Source organism: Corvus hawaiiensis, chromosome 2, assembly GCF_020740725.1.
Source record: "Corvus hawaiiensis isolate bCorHaw1 chromosome 2, bCorHaw1.pri.cur, whole genome shotgun sequence".
Lineage (NCBI taxonomy): Eukaryota > Metazoa > Chordata > Aves > Passeriformes > Corvidae > Corvus > Corvus hawaiiensis.
In genome coordinates, this window is record NC_063214.1 from 21,328,581 (window position 1) to 21,349,015 (window position 20,435).

At 41.1% G+C, this 20,435-nt stretch overlaps 1 protein-coding gene across 2 annotated transcripts in view; it reads left to right on the forward strand.

Annotated features, from left to right (window-relative positions):
* The window catches only part of GUCA1C (guanylate cyclase activator 1C), a 40,447-nt gene extending 22,920 nt beyond the window's left edge, over window positions 1-17,527 (forward strand). Inside the window, exons 2-4 of one of the 2 annotated variants that reach the window (XM_048295177.1) lie at window positions 9,070-9,219; window positions 11,887-11,974; window positions 15,014-17,527. In XM_048295177.1, the coding sequence (XP_048151134.1) occupies window positions 9,070-9,219; window positions 11,887-11,974; window positions 15,014-15,144 (369 nt within the window). In that variant the 3' untranslated portion in view covers window positions 15,145-17,527. The remainder of the gene's footprint in view (window positions 1-9,069; window positions 9,220-11,886; window positions 11,975-15,013) is intronic. The other variant, XM_048295179.1, reaches the window with a different exon arrangement.
* The last annotated feature ends 2,908 nt before the right edge of the window (window positions 17,528-20,435 follow it).

The window sequence follows — 20,435 nt, forward strand, 5'->3', positions numbered from 1 at the left end:
CTAAAAGCCTACATCATCATTAAAATCACCACTTGCTTAATGCAAGTACAGTTGAATTCTTGACTGTAGGATTTAACATTATGATTTCTGAGTTATGATCTAAAAGTTTTAGACCAAACATAATTCTCCAGTAGTGACCCACACCCAGCAGCAGTCGCTCCTGTGCAGAGGAGGAAGTGTAAGACCAAATCAGTATGCCCAGTTAATGATGATGGGGACCCTGGGGAACCAGCAGGGGGGCCAGAGCCTGAAATCATCGCTGAGTCCCTGTCGTACGACAGTCTCCACAATCTGCAAAAAGACATTGTGCGATGGAGGCAAGAGGCTTATACAACCTGGCTGCTTTGGGTTTGGGACCTTATGGGCACAGGTGTGCAACTGGATACTGGTGAGGCAAGGTATTTGGGGTTCCTGACCCAGGATGCGGGTATTGATCAGGTGTTTGTGAGGGAGCTAGGCCCCCTTTCTCTCTGGGAGCGACTTTTAACAGGTGTAAGAGAGACGTTTGTTCACAAACACAGAATGCAGGATCACCATCATAGAATGCCCTGGAAGACCATTGAGGAAAGGATCCCACAGCTAAGAGAGGTAGCAGTATTAGAGGTATTCTTTGGGAGGGACAGACAGCATGATAATGACCCCAGCAAGGTCAGGTGCACGGGGCAGATGTCGTGGAACCTGGCAAAGCTAGGGCCATCCCAGTACACCACCATCATTGCAATGATTAATGCTGAGGACAACCGCAAGACAGTGGGTTCCATCACCAACAGGCTCAGGTACTATGAGAGTATGGTCAATGGCCCGATGCAGGCCCACGTCTCTGCTGTGGTTAAGGACCTCAAGGAGGAGTTTGAAGAGGAGATTAGGGAGGTGAGGGAGGAGGCGAGGAAGAACAGTGTGGCACCACTGCAAGTCACAGGCCCCAATGTCAGAGCCTGATATCCCCCAGCTTGGGAGAGGGGGTACACCCCATGAGCTGACCTGTGGTTCTTTCTGTGGGACCATGGGGAAGACATGAGAAGGTGGGATGGGAAACCCACTTCTGTCCTGGCAGCGCGGGTGCACAAAGTCAAGGAGGAAAACACTAACCGAGGGAGTTCTGCCAAAGTGAAGGTAGCCTCAGCCTCCCGTGACCAAGCTGCCAGGTATTACAGAAGGGAAGATGATATGTCAGATCCCCTTGAAGGAACCTCTAGTATGTATGCCCGGGGAGGAAATTATAACCCGGGCTAGAGGGGCCCTGCCTCTAGCCAAGTAGAGGCATGGGAAAATCACATCTTTTGGACGGTGTGGATCTGATGGCCTGGCACATCAGAGCCACAAAAATATGAAGCCTTGGTAGATACTGGTGCGCAGTATACCCTAATGCCATCAGGACATGTGGGGGCAGAACCTGTTTCTATTGCTGGGGTGACACGGGGGTCCCAGCAGTTGACCCTGTTGGAAGCTGAGGTGAGCCTGACTGGGAAGGAGTGGCAGAAACATCTGATTGTGACTGGCCCAGAGGCCCCGTGTATTCTGGGCATAGATTTCCTCTGGAGCAGCTATTTCAAAGACCCAAAAGGACTCAGGTGAGCTTTTGGAATAGCTGCTGTGAAGGCAGAGGGCATTAGGCAATTGAACACCTTGCCTGGGCTGTCAGAGAATCCTTCTGCAGTTGGGCTACTGAAGGTGGAACAGCAACGAGTGCCAATTGCCACCTCGACAGTGCACCACCGGCAGTACCGGACAAATCAAGATGCTGTGATCCCCATCCACAAGATGATCCGTGAGCTGGAGAGTCAAGGGGTGGTCAGCAAGACCCACTCACCCTTCAACAGCCCCATCTGGCCTGTGCGCAAGTCTGACGGGGAATGGAGATTGACTGTGGACTATTGTGCCCTGAATGAAGTGACTCCACCGCTGAGCGCTGCCGTGCCAGACATGTTGGAGCTCCAGTACGAGCTGGAGTCCAAAGCAGCAAAGTGGTACGCCACTATTGACATTGCCAATGCATTCTTCTCCATTCCTCTGGCAGCAGAGTGCAGGCCTCAGTTTGCCTTCACCTGGAGGGGCGTGCAGTACACCTGGAACCGACTGCCCCAGGGGTGGAAGCACAGTCCCACCATCTGTCATGGACTGATCCAGACTGCACTAGAAAAGGGTGAGGCTCCAGAACATCTGCAATACATTGATGATATCATTGTGTGGAGGAACACGATAACGGAAGTATTTGAGAAAGGAGAGAAGATCATCCAAATTCTCCTGGAAGCCGGCTTCGCCATCAAGAAGAGCAAAATCAAGGGGCCTGCCTGAGATATCCAGTTCCTGGGGGTAAAGTGGCAAGACAGATGGCATCAGATTCCCATCAAGGTCATCAGTAAGATCGCCATAATGTTCCCACCAACCAGCAAAAAGGAAACACAAGCTTTCCTAGGCACCATAGGTTTTTGGAGAATGCACATTCCTGAGTGCAGCCAGATCGTGAGCCCTCTCTACCTGGTCACCCGCAAGAACGATTTCCACTGGGGTCCTGAACAGCAGCAAGCCTTCACCCAGATCATGCAGGAGATGGCTCATGTGGTAGCCCTTGGCCCAGTCAGGACGGGACTGGAGGTGAAGAACGTGCTCTACTCTGCAGCTGGGAACAAGGGTCTGTCCTGGAGCCTTTGGCAGAAGGTGCCTGGTGAGACTCAGGGCCGACCACTGGGATTCTGGAGCTGAAGTTACAGAGGGTCTGAAGCCAACACTGTTGTGATAGTACAAACTTACGCTACAACATAGTGTCATTACCAACTAAAAGCCCACATTATCATTAAAATCATCACTTGCTTAATGCAAGTACAGTTGAATTCTTGACTGTAGGATTTAACGTTATGAGTTCTGAGTTATGATCTAAAAGTTTTAGACCACGTGAGGGAGACATGTCTGAGCTCGCGCCACAGCGCCCCCTGCAGGCGCGGGGAACCATCGCGCCCGCCCTGCCCGGCTGGGAGCCACCAGCGCCCCTGCCGGCTGTGAGCGGAACTGCACCGAGGGGGAAAGGGCCCGACAGCCGAGAGAGGCTGGCACTGGGTTCCTGGTTCTGTTTGTGGCTGCTGCCGGTGGTTGTGTTGTTTGTTTGTTTGCCTTGTTATACATATATGTACTAGTAAAGAACTCTTCTTCCTTTTCCTATATATCTGCCTGAAAGCCCCGTAATTTGAAGTTATAATAATTCAGACGGAAGTGGGTCATATTTTTTCCTGCCTTCCTTGACAGACACCTGTCTTTCAAACCAAGCCAACTTTTCCTGGAGGTTTGTCCTGCTATGGTTTTGGATTTGTCAAACAAGATAATTTTGCTAGAATTATTAGCAAGGAATTTGCTGGAAAATATGTTATGTTGTCATGGCTGTGTTTTTAGTATTTTTCCTTCTTGCCTACTGCTTTAAGTTGAGAAAGATGATCCTAAAAGCACAGGCAAAGGCTCAAAATTAGAAGTGCAGAAAGGTAAACCCCAGCATCCAGGAGAGGATGGCAGAGGGCAGAAGGCTAGGTCTTTTCAGTACAGCCTTCCTGGGTAGAGGGGCCAGCCTGATGCCTTGGTGACTTCCCTGTCTTCTGCAGTAATCTTGAAAGAAAATTGTCAATGATGGCAGGGAGTTAGGGGGTAGTTGTTAACTTTAAAGAAATAAAATTGTTCATCATCTTAATATTTTGGATTTCACCAGGTTTTACCCGGGTAGCCTCCAAGTCTGAGAGCCGGGACACATAGCTGGCTCTGCATTTCCAACTCCTCCAACACAAAGGTCCTGGTAATTTCTAAGTCCCCAAACCTCGCAGATCCTCTTCATCTGGGCAAAGCAGAACCTTGTGTAACAATCTGGTCAATACAGCCTCATCTCTTTATGTAACAGTGAGAACGCAATGATTACAAAACCCCTTAACAATCTGCAGCTCCTAATTTCCTGCTTTGTTCTTCATCCTTACTTAATAATCTTTGCTTGCTGAGGTCTCCCCTGCCCCATGACAAATGCCAGCTCTGTTTACTTATGAAACTTGTGAGTCGGGCTGTAGCCTGCAGGGTATCTGCAGCTCCGTCCAAGCCCAAACTCTAATATTGGATCTTAGGGATGTATCAAAATAACAGAGTTACAAGTAGCTCTTTATTTCTTCAATAATGTATATGCAACCTTTGAGGAACAGCTGAAAGTACTCAGAAGCAAAAACAAACCAAGGATGGTTGGACTTGATGATCTTTGAGGCCTTTTCCAACCTACATGATTCTATTATTCTCTGATTCCATGAAATGGGGGAAGATTAAATGGAGTGAATTGAATCCTCCTTTAGGCTTCTGAGGGCAGATAAAGCAGTGCTATATTTGAAATCAAGGCCAGAGAGAAAGAAAGAAGCACACAGGATTAGATATAAATTTCACAGTTATTCTGAGCTGTTCGACCCATGCCTCCTCCCTCTGCCTTAAGAGGTTTAAGGACTATTCTGAAAGACAGGCGGTTGGGAAGGGAGGTGGCTTAATGACCTAAGCCCTAGGTTTGAAATACCTGGACCATCTATGTTTGCACACATTAATCCCGACAAACAATTTGAGCTATTCCTCTGCTGTCAGATAGAGTTTAGAGATTTTTCAGGAGCAAATTTTGGAAACAAGACACTGTTTATTGTGTATAGACTCCTGGTAGAGCCCACAGTGGTCCAAGTAAGACAATGAGTTCACTCACCATAGGGTTTTTCAGGGACAGAAACTGTCCCTTTCCACATGCGTGGCCACAGCGTGTGGTGGGAGATGGCTCACTATCCCTGTAGCATTGTCAGTGCCAGGAAATCACTCTCAGGGAAGAGTTAGGCAGCCGAAACACCAAGTTCAGATCACCCTGGCACAACCTTGGATAACCATGCTGTTTCAGATCAGGTGTGTATTCATAGCTGACAAGTCGCTTTTTAAAAATCTCTATATTTTGAAGTCCTAAGAGGTTTTTAAGGATCTGTGAAGATTAGCAGTGCTGTTCTGGGAGCCAAAGGGTAATGCCCTCCTACAGCTCCAGGGCTGGGGTATTAATGGCCGTTGTATAATGTGGCAATCCCTCATTGCCCAGCTTTGCCCCAGGGGACACACATTCTGTCCTCACCAAATAATGGTGAGCAGCCTGCAGCAAAGGCACGTAGACTGACAGCCTGAAGCAAAAACCTCTCAGAAAAAGACAAAAATAAATTCCTTTTTCCTCAGGAGATCCAGTAGCTAATGAAAAACTGAAATGGGCTCTGGGCCCTAGACAGTCACAGTTGGTAGTGCCCTGAGGACCAATTTCATACCATCATCAAGCTCTCCTTCCAATTTTGGAGCCTCCTTTTGTCTTTGTTGTGTGAATCAATCTGTTGCAAGTGACTTAAAAAAATCACTCATCAGCGAAGGCAAAAACAAGTTACAAAAGCACAACATCAAAGGGCACAAACAGATGCATGCCCCTAATGTGTCCTTAAGCTTCTAGTTCATTCAGACAAGCTGTTAAAAGAATAAAAATACATTTTTAAAAAATACTTTTTTATTAAGCCTACTATCTATAAAAGTACAGATGAGTATGGGGCATGTAAAAGAAATTTTGAATCCATTTGGTATCTCTCCAGCCCACTCCTCATAACTACATTGGGAGATTTCTATCCCTCTGTTTCACACCATATCCAGAAGGGTACCCTGTGAACTGACTTCATGTGCCTCTGTTCACTTGGGCAGGGGAGGGTGCAGGACTTCACCATCCCTACAGGTGCCCATGGCAATGTGCTGCAGACAAGAAAGGCAGAGCCAGCACCATACAGACATGGAAAAGAAACCTTCACACAGAACAATCTGTCCATCACCCAAATTTGTCCTGTATCCTAAGCTGATGAATAAGCAGGTTTCATTGGCATTAATTCCATTTAATAAAAATATTACAGCTATGCCTTTTGACAATTACAGAGTAAAACAACAAAAGTAAATAATTTATATCTTCCGCCACTGGTAATCAGCTCTGCTTATTATGTTGTTAGGCATTTTTTAAAAATTTATTTTATTATTCTTCTGGTAGTCCTTTGTGAATTAATGACTTCCTAACAGACAACAGATACGTTACTGTGCATGCTGCAGAGAGGTGTTTTACAGAGCCCAGAGACACATAAAGACCTACCTAGATACTTGTATTGAGAATGATTATAGAGCAGCAGATGGGTAAATCAGCACAGCAGTATTCTTTTAATAACATCATAACACATTTATTGCATTATTTGTTGTATTCACAGAACCACAGGATGATCTTCACAGGTTACTGTTATGATGTTTTTCATTGTTTAATGTAGTGTTTTGAGATGCTACTATAAAAAGTGCAGTATTTCTATTTATCTCAGAAAATTCTGTGTATGTGCAACAAGATCCCTGTAGCATTCTGCATTCCATTAATGTTTTCTTTTTTACCTACAATGTATGGTTTTTGGTGTAGAAAGGAAAACAGTACATTTCTCATCAATGCTTTTATGAAATGCTTCTGGTTCCACATCAAGTAGACAAACATGTCTACCTTCTCAGTATTTCTGTTCCTGAGAAATAGAAACTGGCTGCTGGCTACCCTGTCACCAGTAGTTTTTGCACGACTGCAGAAATTGGCAAGGGCTTTCCTGACAATCACAATTTCTCCCAGGTGTTTTTCAGAGGTGCAAGTTTTTTGGCCCTGGCCTTCGGTCCTTTCCTGTTTGAGATAGGCCATATAATCCACCAGATCAGAATTACATACCCAAACACATTAGGCTGGTTATTACATTGTCCAAACTTCTGATGTTTTGTCAGAGCAACCATAGTGACACCAAGATGTAGAAAGAAAGCAAACAAAATAATATTTTCCAAAATCCCGAGTGAAATGTAAGGGAGAAAAAAGAAAATTAATCTGGCCATGGGCATCTGACAATCCTAAAATTAATCTGTAGTTGCAATAAGCAGTATGAAATGCAGTAAAAAAGCAGCAATGTGAAATGCATTTAACTACATTCTTAATAGATTTATCAATTCAGATGATGGAAATGTAATCAGCAAAATACATTTTGCCCTCCAGCAAAATACTTTATGAGATCCTTCTTGAAATAATACTTGCAAAATGGAAATTTATGCCAGTGTGCCAAAACAAAGATTATGTTTGTGGTGCACAATATGTCATTTTTGGTTAAGTATCTGCTTTTAATACTGGGCCTAATTTTGTTTGAAAATTATATGTAGTTACTGTCAAATTTCACTTAATCTTAAACAGTGGTTGAATGGTGTCTTTGCTGCATTTGCTTGTGATTGCAATTTGAGTAAAACAAGCAACCACCGGAGAACCTGCAGAGGGTCTGTGATGCAATGATCAGTCTGCACAAGTTACGCACACACCATTTCTGGATGAACGCTGAACCCAGTGTGTTTGAATACATTGGATTTATCTCTTAGGTGCCACTCTGCTGATCAGCCTTGCACAGAAATCAAAACAAGCACTACAGGGGGCTCCCAGGAGCTCTGACCCAGATCAGCATCATGAGGGCACAATCGTGAGGAATATAAAAAGAGAATGAAGAAAAGAAAAACAAGAGGATGGACCCCTATTTAAAATTATATATTCAGTCTTTGAGAACCCACATTCACTTCCACAAACTGCCGTGACTGAATCTAGGCAGGTAGATGTGTGGGGATGGTTTTAGGCATTTTGGGTTTTTTTCAATGGAAGGTTGGTCAGCAGAGCTCTCAAATTCAGTATATTCTAGCCCTTATAAATTCCTGTTTGTCGTCATTCTTTGCATGCTCACATGTTTGGTTCCTTGTCACAAAAATATACTGTATGTCTTCAAAAGACATGTAAGGTGTGGCACTAAAGGACACAGTTTAGTGATGGACTTGGCAGTTGTGGGTTAAGTGTTGGGCCTGATGACTTTAAGGGTCTTTTCCAACCTAAGTGATTTCAGGATTCTGATTTTGGCAATGAGTCAAACCGCATCCTGACAGGTCTTCTTTTCCTTAAGTACAATATTGAGGACTCATTAATGCCTGCTGGTTGTAAACCTCAACTGGCAAGATGTGTGTTGATATATGACAATAAAACTAACATGCTAAACCTACTGGATACTCATCCAACCTTCTCTTTTCAGTCAAAGGCCATCTGAAACTGACAACAGTCTTTCCAAGGTTTTCCAAGCAATTGGATTCTGACCAATGTAAAGATCACAAGACTAAATTTACCAGCTGTTAATTCTTTTTGTATGCACATGAGAAACAGTTGGAGCAAGTATTCTCCAAATTCAGCAACTATTTCTTCCATCCTAAGCACATTTTTACAGAAACAGAAGAACCTGACTATGGAGGTCTGTCCTTGACAGGCTTCTATCAGTAGCTTGAGTGAAGGAGTCAGAAAATAATGAATTAAATAAATCCGAAATGCTCTCTCCCGATGAATATCCCCAATCCTCAATATTTAGAGACTAGTTTATGATTTGAAGGCTTTATATCCCATGCAAAATGTCCATCAAAGAGACTTGATGTTTATTTGGATAAACCACAGTACTTAGGGTTCATGCCAGAGTATTGGTTACAATTTTAAAACACTTACTACATGATGACTCATATGAATTATATCATACTACATGATGTCTCATATGGACCAGTTCTGTGGCACTGGAGATCATTCACAGTTCTGCAGTATAGATGTAAACAACTCCACTGTAGATATCTCATTAGTACCAAATCAGATATCTCAGACTCCTCTTTTTCACATGGCAGTCTGCCACAAAATGTTTCTTTTCCTCTTAAGAACTGTCAATAACAATTGCTCGGAACAGATTTGCCCTTCACCTTCACTACCTCCAGATTTCAGGGGAGAACAAAAATGTCTTTCCTAACACCTCTTCCTAAAGTTCTTCCAGTTGAGTGCACCCTTTTATCCTTTTTTAATACCACAGGAGATTTCTATGCTAAGGTGCTTCATAAATCAATGTGTATTGTAGGGAATTTGATGACCTGTTTCTGTGCAATTGCCAGAAAGAACAGAAAACCAATGTTGTTAAATAGGTGTGGTTTTTTCTCTCCTTCTCTCTCTCTTAGGATGGATTTATAGACTTCTTGGAGTTCATAGCTGCAATAAATTTGGTTATACGAGGGAAAATTGACCAAAAATTGAAATGGTATTTCAAGCTGTACGATGCTGATGGAAACGGATGCATTGACAAAAAGGAGCTATTAAGCATATTCAGGGTAAGCAAGTTATGACCAATAGCAAGAGCATTTGATATAGTGCATTGCTCCTGAAACAGTGGTTCATCATGTGCTGTAAATGGACTGTCTGTACTTTATCTGTTGTTTTACAGTTGTAAAACCAGAATTAACAGTGGCTAGTAGTGACAGTCCTGACATTAGTTTCTTCCTTATTGAACACATCTAAGTAGTATTTTACTTTAAACCACAGCTCTACAGATAAAATACTTTACTGAAAGTGAAATACTGCAGAAACAGTAGAGACATTTCTGTGATAAACTATACTATGAGGCAGGGTAGAACTGTAGCAGCATGATGAATAAAACAGTTGGTTACAAGTATATGTGCCAGTCTATTGTGGAAAACTGGCTACTCAAACTGAACTTGCAGCAAGAAAAATATAGATGTCATCAAAATATTATGATATTTTAACTTTTTTGAAGGCTTTTAGATTTGTTTACTACAAATACCATGACCCCTGTTTTAAAATGAAATCATGGAAATATAATTTTACTATTAAATCATGCAGTGACATTTGGATAAAAAGACTTTCAAAATTTTGCAGAAAATGGGTCCCCTTCAAACCCATAAAACCAAAGAAGTGCAATTCATTCTTTAAAACGATCTTCATAATTTTCAGCTTTCTCTAATGAAATAACATGCTCTTCGTTAGCTGCTTTCATCCAAGAGGTATGTTAGGGCTCCTTACAAGTATACATGACTCAACACTGCTCCCTAAATGTACAGGACTCACTACAGATCAAAGTTTTGCTGCAGGGAGCATCAGACCTACATAGAGTTTTAATGTCATAACAAATAAGGAATGTACTTTTCCTGGATTCTGCATTACTGCTGGTGCCAAGCCAGTCACAGTCAGAGACTTTAAATAGCTGCTGCCAAAACTAAAAAAAACTGGAGCTACCGGGTCAAACAAATAAAGCTATTACCTAAAGAGCAGCTTTCTACAGGTAGAAGGAGAGATTGAATCTTCCAGATTTCTCCTTTGAGACTAATGAAATCTTTCTTTCGCAGCTATTCTTCATTAATTTTCACCCAGAGCCAATGAGTCAATTATGTTTTGTCTGGGGCTTTATCCAAAATGAGAATTAAAATTAAAATCCTTTCAATGTAAAGAAGATTTATTTTTCAACTTATCTGGTTTTAAAACCAGTTTAAAACTCTGTGTGTTTTCATCTCTTTTGGAGCATAAGAACTTTAACTTAAGCCTGCCTAAGTCATTGACCTAGACTAGATTAAAAATGGTGGGCTCTAAAAGAGAACAAACGGGCTTGCAGCCATTAGGGGGTGCCCAGCTTATAATAAGCATCAGTAAACAAGGGCTTGTCCAAAAAGATGTGTCATATCTGAGACGTTAATTTAGAAACACAGAAGTCCTATTAAAATTAAATCTGTCTCTACAGCTATGCGAACTATGGACCAGCATATCACTATCAATCATCAGAACTCCTTCCAGACAACTATACACCCTTTCAGTGCCCAGTATTTTACTATTTAAGGGGATTCTGTGGTAGTCAGTGACTCAAATACTTCAGTGTTGCTTTACTCTTAGCACTGCAAAAAATTTAACCGTGGAAGGGCTACAACTTTCTACTGAAGACTGCAGGACGGTCAGACATATAAAACACCAAAAGTACCTAAAGTACAAATTAGTAATAGAAAAAAGTTTATGTAACTATTTTTATAAAATTCTTGCTGCTTTTTGAAACAGATAAGAATTCTGGGCATTGGTGGGGGGGCACTTTTATGGTCTTATTTGGTGTATTAAGGTTACTTTTATGAAAAGCTGAAAAGCAAAATAAAGACAGTGACAATCAAGAATTTCACATCAGTGCTGAATAGGTATACCTTACATTGTTTTAAAATATAATGAGGTCTAATATAATTAGGAAAGAGACACCAAAAGAAACAAGTGGCACATTCAGTGACTTATCTTACACAACACAGTTCACCTCAAGATAATTCAAGTGAAGAAAAACAAATTCTCTAGTGTGCCCTTTATATAATGTATATGCATGTTTATACATACACATATTTTCCCAGGCAATGGGATACAATTTTGCACAAACATGCATTTATACCTTTACTCCAAATATTGAGTCCTTTCGCCACCAAAAAAAAAAAAAAAAGCAGAGGGCATTCTTCTGGTTTTCTTAACTTCTCTGGAGGACAAGTAAACTCTTTCAACTTCCAGGACTGCTGGTCTGACTTTATTTGTAATGACTAAGTTAAACATGTCTTAACATAGAAATGATTTTGGCTTTCTCTGCATGTGCTTTCAGCTGGGAAAAACAATACTGCATTTAAATCACACAGACCATAGGGCACTCTCTGAAGGCACAGAACTCTCTAGGGCCAGATAAAATGCTGGTGTGGAATCTAAAGTGTATTACAGAGCAGTGATGCCACATGGTTCTTCAGACCTTCAGAGATATGCAAATTATTCTGTAATCTCCAGGCTGTGTTATGTTAATTAAATTTCCAATCCTCATTACTGAAGATTTACTTGAAATAGCTGTTTATTTAGTGATTTTTTGAAAGGGTTGGTGAACTAAAGAGTTGCATTTCAAGTAGTGCTGCTGCCAGTGTATTGTTTTCACAACTTGATGGAAAAAACTCTGAAAGAACTTCCTGTGTTTCCGCTCTCAGGCTATCCAGGCTATTAATGGCTACACCAACATGACTGCTGAAGAGTTCACAAACATGATATTTCAGAAGATAGATGTGAACAATGACGGTAAGGACCTAGGTTTTGTTGGCATTGGCAGGGACTCCTCTGCAAGAAAGGATTTGAAGACACAACTGAAGGACTGACTGGTTCAGATAACTGAAAGTCTGAATCTGTTCTTCTTTGCCCTTATTACTTCAGCTTTACAGTGGAGTGTAAATCAACTGACATAGGAATCACATGCAGTAAGGGCTAAAACAGAGGTCTTGCACTGTTCATCCAAAATGCCAGTTCTCTGTTTGCACAGCAAAATGAAAGCATGATTGGTGGTGGGGGTGTAATATATTTGTGTTGGTATAATCTATTTAAAATAATTTAAAAAAACAAATAAGATGCATGGTTGCATATGCTCCAGCATGTTCTAAAGATTGGTCAGCATATTGGATATTCCTTGAGGGCTGACCATCAACACATGCTAAGACACATGCTCCTGCTTTTTCCTCAAGATACTACATTAAGCCAACTGGACTTGCATTTGGAAACGAAAACTTCATTTCACTGCTTCAGAGTTGTTTCCAATTGAAAACTTGTTGCACATGAATGTGCCCCCACCTTCCTTGCATACTTCCAATCATGAAGATCCTCCTTCCACCGGCAACTATGTTTTACACCAATTGCTGTGATCATTGATAAATTAGGAATATTCGGAAAGCAAAACAGAGTGAAGTCAGGTCACAGACAGGAATTTTCAGCAGTTTGGCAAAGGGAGGGGCATTTTTATGGTCTTATTTAGTATATTGAGGTTACTCTTTTAAAAAGTTGTTTGCTATATATAATCAGAGTATGAACAGTGGTCTTGTGATGCATGTGGAGGATGCACTAGTGGAGGATGTTTTTGACCCACCTCCTTGGCCCAGTCTTTGGGTGAAGACAAATTATGAAAGGAGTCCAAATAACAAAGTCAAAATCTAGCCCAAATTCTATGATTATTCACGGTTTTGGCCATACATTTACTGCAAGTAATAATTGTATCTGAGCTAGACCATCAGCTGAAAAAATAACTTTTGTGTCATACATTTTAGCAAGGGAAAGCCAGAACATCACATATTCAGGATTATCTTCACAGTAGTTCCCTTTCAAACTGTTTCCCATAGTTTCTTAGTTTTTTAAATTGCTGGAAAGCAACAGGACTAGCTCAGCCTGAGGAATGGGCCAAGTTTTACCAAGTCTAGCTTCAACTATGCTACCTCCCTGTAGCTTACTAAAGAAAAGCGCAAACAGACAAATAAATTGCAAAGTCATTCCTTACATTAATATACAATAAATAATCCCATGGGTTGTAAAGAACAATTCTTCAAACAATCTCCTGTTTGTTTTGCAATTTATTTTCATTATCTCACGGAAACCTGAGGCCCGTCACAGCAGCAGTGAGTCTGGGCTGCAGTGTAACAAACATCTGGCAACTACAGATGTGGTTTGTATGCCTGCAGATGGCTATTGGTACTTCAAAATGTACAGCTTGGGATCAAGAGGAGGCAATCCATAACCAGTTGACCTGAATGAGCAGGAAAATGGTGCAGCATGTCCACATGATGAGTCCAGGAACCTCATCCACCCAAAGACCTGTATCAAAGGCAATACAAAGGGAAGGAGAGGGGAACTAGAGGAGTACCTGGGATAGGAGGAGAGTTCAGAGGAAGTGAGTGGATGAGTGCCAAAGCAGGATGATGCATGCAAGTGTACAGAGATGGCTTGTTCTGTCTATGCTTGTGGAATGATTATTTAAGGCCACTGTTATTGAAAAAAGAAGTACAAACTTCCTCAGGGCTCTGTAGGCAAGCTCCTGGAGAGGGTCTTAGTACTTTCAGTGAAGCCTGAGAACCAGGACTTCTGTCAAATGATGACCTTCCTCTTTATATGAGCCTGTCACCAGTGCAGCAAGGACATAGTGACTAAACAGAAAGCAACCTTTACTGACCATGGCTAGGAAAGTGGTTTTCACATTTTTTGAATGCTGATAATTTTCCTTTTTCATATCAGATGAAGTTTCCAAGGCTGCCATGGACAAAAACCAAGACACAAAAAAAACCCTACAAGGAGTACTTACATCTGAAACCAGCCAAAAGTCAGCCAGCTAGGCATTCAGCAGACAGACTTGAATTGCTGCTCCCCTGCACCCTGGGGCCCTAACTCATCCCGCTATTTTCCTCTTTGCCTGGCCCTTGTAATTTCTTACTTTACTGAGAAACCATTCATTGTTGTGAATTTAATAAGAAACTTTAAACCATTCTCAGAAGAAAGAATCTGGCTCTTCTTATTAAACCAAGCTTTATTTCTCTTCTCAAAGCAGCATCACTGGAATAACCCCTAGAAAGAGAGTTGTGTACATTTCTGTGTACTATGCAAACAGACACATGCCTAGAACTGGCTTTGCTGACAGGAAAAAAAGCAGGAATAACACTAAACAATATCCCTACTCTTCAATGAAAGAGATTTTATCGTTGTCTTGGAACTACCAAGTTATTAGCTGATTTTGATATGAGCCAAAAAAATCACACTCTAAATGGCCATTTCACTTCTTGGAAGAATTTATCTATCAAGCCACTTAGCTGATTTTTTTTTTTCTTTTTTCTTTTCTTTTTTTTTTTTCTTTTTTTTTTTTTTTTTCCCTACATCTGATCATGGCTCTAAATAATCCTACTAGTCAACACAGGGACTATGCCCAGTAATCCTTAGCAAAGCACACCCTAATCTCTGTTAAAACCAGCTCTAAGATAAATTCCAGTTAGCTCAGAGAGAAGTGGCCAGTACATCTAAATTCAGCCCTAGTACAGGCTTCATTAGTGCCCCTTTACACACATTTAAGAGCACTTATAATTGTCTCAGACTTCACTGAAAGCTGTGTTTGACCTGTTTTAACAGAAAAACAAGTGAGTCTGAGTTCTAGGACCTGACTGATGCAAAGTGAGAAAACATTAGCAAATACTCTACCTGCATTTGCCTATCAGCAACTTTCATAAGGGATTCAATCCCCCATGAATGGTCTTGTGTTGGCTAGAGAGATTGCTTGGTTTCTCATTTTCTAAGGAGTATCTGACTTTCTTTTAGGGGAGCTGACTTTAGAAGAGTTTATCAATGGTGTGGAAAGAGATGAGGACCTAATGGAATTGATTACAAAAAGTTTTGACCTTTCCAACGTACTCAAAGTCATACAGAACGGGAGGAGAAACAGTGTCTGAAGGATCCAGTCATGGAGGTGGTCTCTGTGTCATCATTTCAAGAACAAATATTTGATCTATTCAGAGAGCTTGATGTTGTCAAAGCCTGCCCAGGCAATACTGAGCAGCCTTCTCCAGGAGTAACAGTTTTCACTCTTCATATATATCCTTTTATTTTCTTTATTCTTTCCCTTGCTAATGACTGTGGCAGACACAGGAAAAAAAAACCAACTTTGCCTGCATATAATAGAAAAAGTATTTCATGCAGTAAAAGTAACTTAATTGGGTTCTGTGAACATGTTGTGGTCAAACCCTGGCTAGCTGCTCACTCACTCCACTCTAGTGGGATTCAGAAGAGAATTGGAAGAGTGAAAGTGAGATAACTTGTGGGCTGAGATAAAGACAGTTTAATACAGAAAGAAGAGGCACGCAAGCAAAGCAGAGCAAGGAATTAATTCACCATTTCCCACAGGCAGGCAGATGTTCAGCCATCTCCATGGAAAGCACGGATCCATCAAGCATAAGGGTGACTTGAGAAGACAAATGCCATCACTTTGAACATCCCCTCCCCTCCTTCTTCTCACACAGCAGAGCGTGACTCCACATAGTATGGGATATCCCTGTGGTCACTTGGGGTCAGCTGTCCTGGCTCTGTCCCCTCACAACTCCTTGTGCATGTCCAGCCCACTCGGTGTGGGGTGGGGTGAGAGGCAGAAAAGGACTTGTCACTGTGCAAGTGCTTCTCAGCAGTAATGAAAACTTCTTGGTTTTAGCAATATTGTTTTGGTCACAAATCCAACACACAGCCTCACACCAGCTACTATGAAGAAAATTACCACTATCCAAACTGAAACCAGCACATTCTCTTCTGTTCAGATTAATCAATAGAATAATGAATATAACACAAACTGCAACTTTTCTAGAAGACACAAAGTTAATAATTTTTTTCTTTTAATAATGTGTTCTTTAACCTACTATCTAAAGTGTGGACACAAGCTTTTGGGTAGGACTTGGTTCTATCCACATGAATTAAGAACAAAGCCTGCTTTGTATTAACCTAACATTTGCTCTGATCAGTACTCAAAGTTGGGTTAAGTTCTCTGGGAAACACCTCAGTTAGCTTGATATTCCAAAGATGTGTATCCTCCTTAACAAGCTCTCTACTACTCTTGATTTTATTACATTTGTAAGTTAAAATAATGTGATATTTTGATGTTTTTTCCAGAGCTCAGCCACTGTTCTTTCAAATTAACCTTTTATTAAAGTGGTGGAATTAAATTCTGTTATCTTTGTAATGCAAAGTTAGAAGTTCAAAGAATAGCAAAAACCGAATCATTCTGTAAGCACTCCCAGAGATTTGCATCCTTTAACTTGTATGTCCTCCTTTGCAAAACAGTGTTTTTACTGAACTCTTTGCCATGGCTGCATGAGACAAAAGGTAAGAGGTATAGGGTAACTTGTACTTCTGCAAAACAGACAGCCTTTCCCTGACTAATTTAGGTCTGTTTGCCCTGCCCAAATACCTGGGTGAAAGCTTTCAGCAATTGAGTCTTTCTGAGACTTCTACCTCCTGTCAAACTGGCTTGCAATTATCTCTGAAGGTGGTAGCCAGGAGTGCAGGGAAGGCATTTGCAGATGGCATGATCACATATTCTTCTTTTTTTTAGGAAACTAGGCTCAAAACAACACAATGTTACTTTGTAAATAACAAGATTAATTCTACGAGCTGAAATGGAATGGCATGAAATGTCTGCAAAGGGAAAACTGTAATTCTTTCTGGTTCTATCACAATTGATTCTCTCTCAAGTCTGTAACAAAATTACTATATTATATCATAAGACTAAGTTCTCCTTGCCTGACAATGCCCTGCAGGCATCACACTAATTATTGTTAGAAACATTAGTATTATGCAAAATAAATAGTGCAAGGATTGGTGCAGGTTGAACAAAACCATTATTAAGACTTCAATACAAAAGTGTTTTTCTTCCAAATTCACTTCAAATCCATGACCATTTGCACATGAAATATACTCCATCATCTACAATTATTATCCCAGGTTCTGGTTGATCAATGGAATAGAGAAAGAATATGCAACATGCATTACTTGACATTATAAACAGTTCTGACATTATAGTTCTGACATTTGAATCTTTTATGTCCTTAATAAAAAAAAATAAAATTATGTATGAGATTGCTGGTGCTTTGAATTTTAAGTTCTTGTATTTATTCATCTTTGACACATAAATACGTCACTGTCAGTTTTCTCACATCCAGACTTCAGAAAGTCACTTTTCTTAGTCTAATGCTTTTGTATTTAGAGCCTAGGAGGGTGGTGTCCTTCCGAACTGGTTTTACAATACTTAAAATAAAATGGTCCAATCTAAGTAGATTGGGCATATGGAAACAGCTGTGTTTGGGATTTTTGGTTTTAAACTAATGAAGTGATAGGCTTGGAAAAGTAGCTACTATCTATGTACACTGACTCCTTTTTTTTATAAGTGTATTTTTAAAAGACTATTTCCATTTAAATTCACCTAGTTTTTCTGCGTAACTGTAATTATATGAACTGAATTACCAGTTCTGTGTTGCATTAAAAAACGATGTGTGTAAGGAAATTCTTGGCCAAATTTTGTTAGACCAAATTAAGAAGGTGTAGTTGAAATGCTCATTTCCTATACTAATCTAAAATCATTTAGCAGAAACCTGTGTAATTAAGAAGCAAATATTTGTGTATTTTAATGTAAACACCGTGGCACATCATTTCAATAATTTTTTTGTAAGTTGATTAACATACATTTCCTTTGATGACTTAAACACAATTTGATAAACAGCTGCTTGAGATAAATGCGATATGGCCACAACTTCTACCTAAACTTGTCAGCTGCTTGTCAAGTGTATCAGTGAAATCAGGTGACACATGGAAAACCTGTCAAGTGTGACCCCTCCTCCCTAAACCTTGTTCTGAAACAACATGAAGCTGCAACTCATCGTTCTGGAGGCAATTTATAGTCACAAAGGTATACTGTAAGTTGACCTGACTATCAGAATGCCTAGTGCTGGTTGAACAGAGAGCAGAAAAGGAAAAAGAAAGACCACTGTTAGTGCATGTTACGTACACACCTTAGAGGTTCACTTCAGAGGTTTAGGGCATTGCTGACCTGATGATCCTGAGGGCTGCCTGAGTCCACAGGGTGGTTTTGCTTAGAAGAAAAGACATTAAAGCACATGCTCTCAAGAAGTGTCTTTTGTCAACAAGATTGATGCAGATGCCAGCTGTGACTGTCTGGAGAAGCTGGACTGCCTGCATCATCATCAGGCTTTAATTAAAGACAGATGTGCACTGAGAACAGCTAATCGTTTTGTCAATACATTCACCTTGGAAAGAATCACATGTTTCTTTCTGTGTAGCTGGGTGAGCTTTGCCAATCCACAGGATAATTGATAGTTTCTCTTCTAATATAATCTCTTTTAATATTAAGAAATCCTTATGATTTTATGTTTCATTGCAGCCAAACTGCTAGGGGTAATTAGCCTGACAGTCTCCTTTTTCAAACAATTCCTAGTTGTCATAAAACTATCTCCTTTTCTAGTTGCTCAATATGCTAAGAAAATAAATAGGTTTGTTTGGGGTTGTTTTTCCTGAGAATATGAAACATGGGAATTCAAACCCACAAGCAAACTGCATTCCTTGTAGATATGACATCAGCATTAACAGGCAGGATTAAACCTTGCGGTATATTTATGCATTCATGACAAAGTGGGATAATAACTTTCTGTGATGTGGAAGAGATCTCATAGCTGAATTTCATTTTTGCTCTTATGTAAGATTAGCTGTACCATACAAACCACAACAGCTAAATACTCGAAGCTGGAGTTCCCTGCATGCAAGGGCATATGTCCATTTACTTGATAAAATTTTTCACAGGGAGATATTTCTATAAGTCTTCCATGATTATAGAATTTGCTGAAGATATCAGGGAGGGATTTTTAAAATCCATTCAGAAAACTTCTGCTAAATATGGTAGAATATTCAGAGGACTGGGCAATCACCAACAGTATGAAGTTTAATGAGGGCAAGTGCTGGATTCTGCACCTGGGATGGGGCAACCCTGGATATAGGTACAGACTGGGATATGAGATGTTGCAAATCAGTGCTGTGCAGGACCTGGGGTTCCTGGTCCATGGCCAGTTGAATGTAGTCAGCAGTGCCCTGGCAGCCAGGAGAGCCAAGCATGTCCTGGGGGGCATCAGGCACAGCATCGCCAGCTGGGCAAGGGAGGGGATTGTCCCACTCTGCTCTGCACTGGGGCAGCCTCACCTCAAGTCCTGGGGGCAGCTTTGGGCACCACAATAAAAGAAATATTAAACTATCAGAGAGTGTCCAAAGGAGGGCTTCGTGAAGGGCCTTGAGGGGAAACCATCTGAAGAGCAGCTGAGGTAACTCGTTCTGTTCAGCCTGGAGAAGAAAGGAGATCTCATTGCAGCCCACAACTTCCTTGTGAGGGGAAGAGGAGGGGCAGGAACCAATCCCTTTCCTCTGGTAACCAGGGATAGGACCCAAGGGAATGGCCTTAAGTTGTGTCAAGGGAGGTTTAGGTTGGATATTGGGAAAAGATTCTTCCCCCAGAGGGTAGTCAGGCACTGGAATAGGCTTCTCAGGGAAGTGGTCACAGCACCAAGGCTGACAGAGCTCAAGAAGCGATTGGACAATGCTGTCAGGCACAGGGTAGGACTCTTGGGGATGTCCTGTGCAGGGCCAGGGGCTGGACTTCAGCTACATGGATCATCACTGGGCTACATGGATCAACCTGAAAAGTGACATCTTCTGCTTAGGCCTGCACTGATTTTTGTGTTACAGCAGCCATGTGAGAGAAGAATCAGCCATCAAAGGTAACTTAGACAGTTAATGTAAAGGCGTTGCTGTATCACTACTTAATTTTTATTTCCACCTCCTCTGCCATAGAATCATGGAAGTATTTGCATTGAAAAGGATATTAAAGATCACCTAGTTCCAAATCCCCTGCCATGGGCAGGGAATCTTCCACTAGACCAGTTTACTCAGAGCCTCATCCAGCCTCATCTTGAACACCTCCAAGGACGGGGAATCCACAACATGTAAGAAAATTTAAGACACCTTGCTAGGCAGTTTTTACTGTGCTTAAAAAAACCACTGTATTGAAACAATAACTTTTGAGTTGCTAAACCATCTGGCTCCAGTTTGAAAGTAAGGCCTGAATTTTTTGTCTCATTTCAAGCTGCACTCTTTACAAAAACTCATGTCCTATGCAGAATAGTGGAAACGCTGGGAGAGA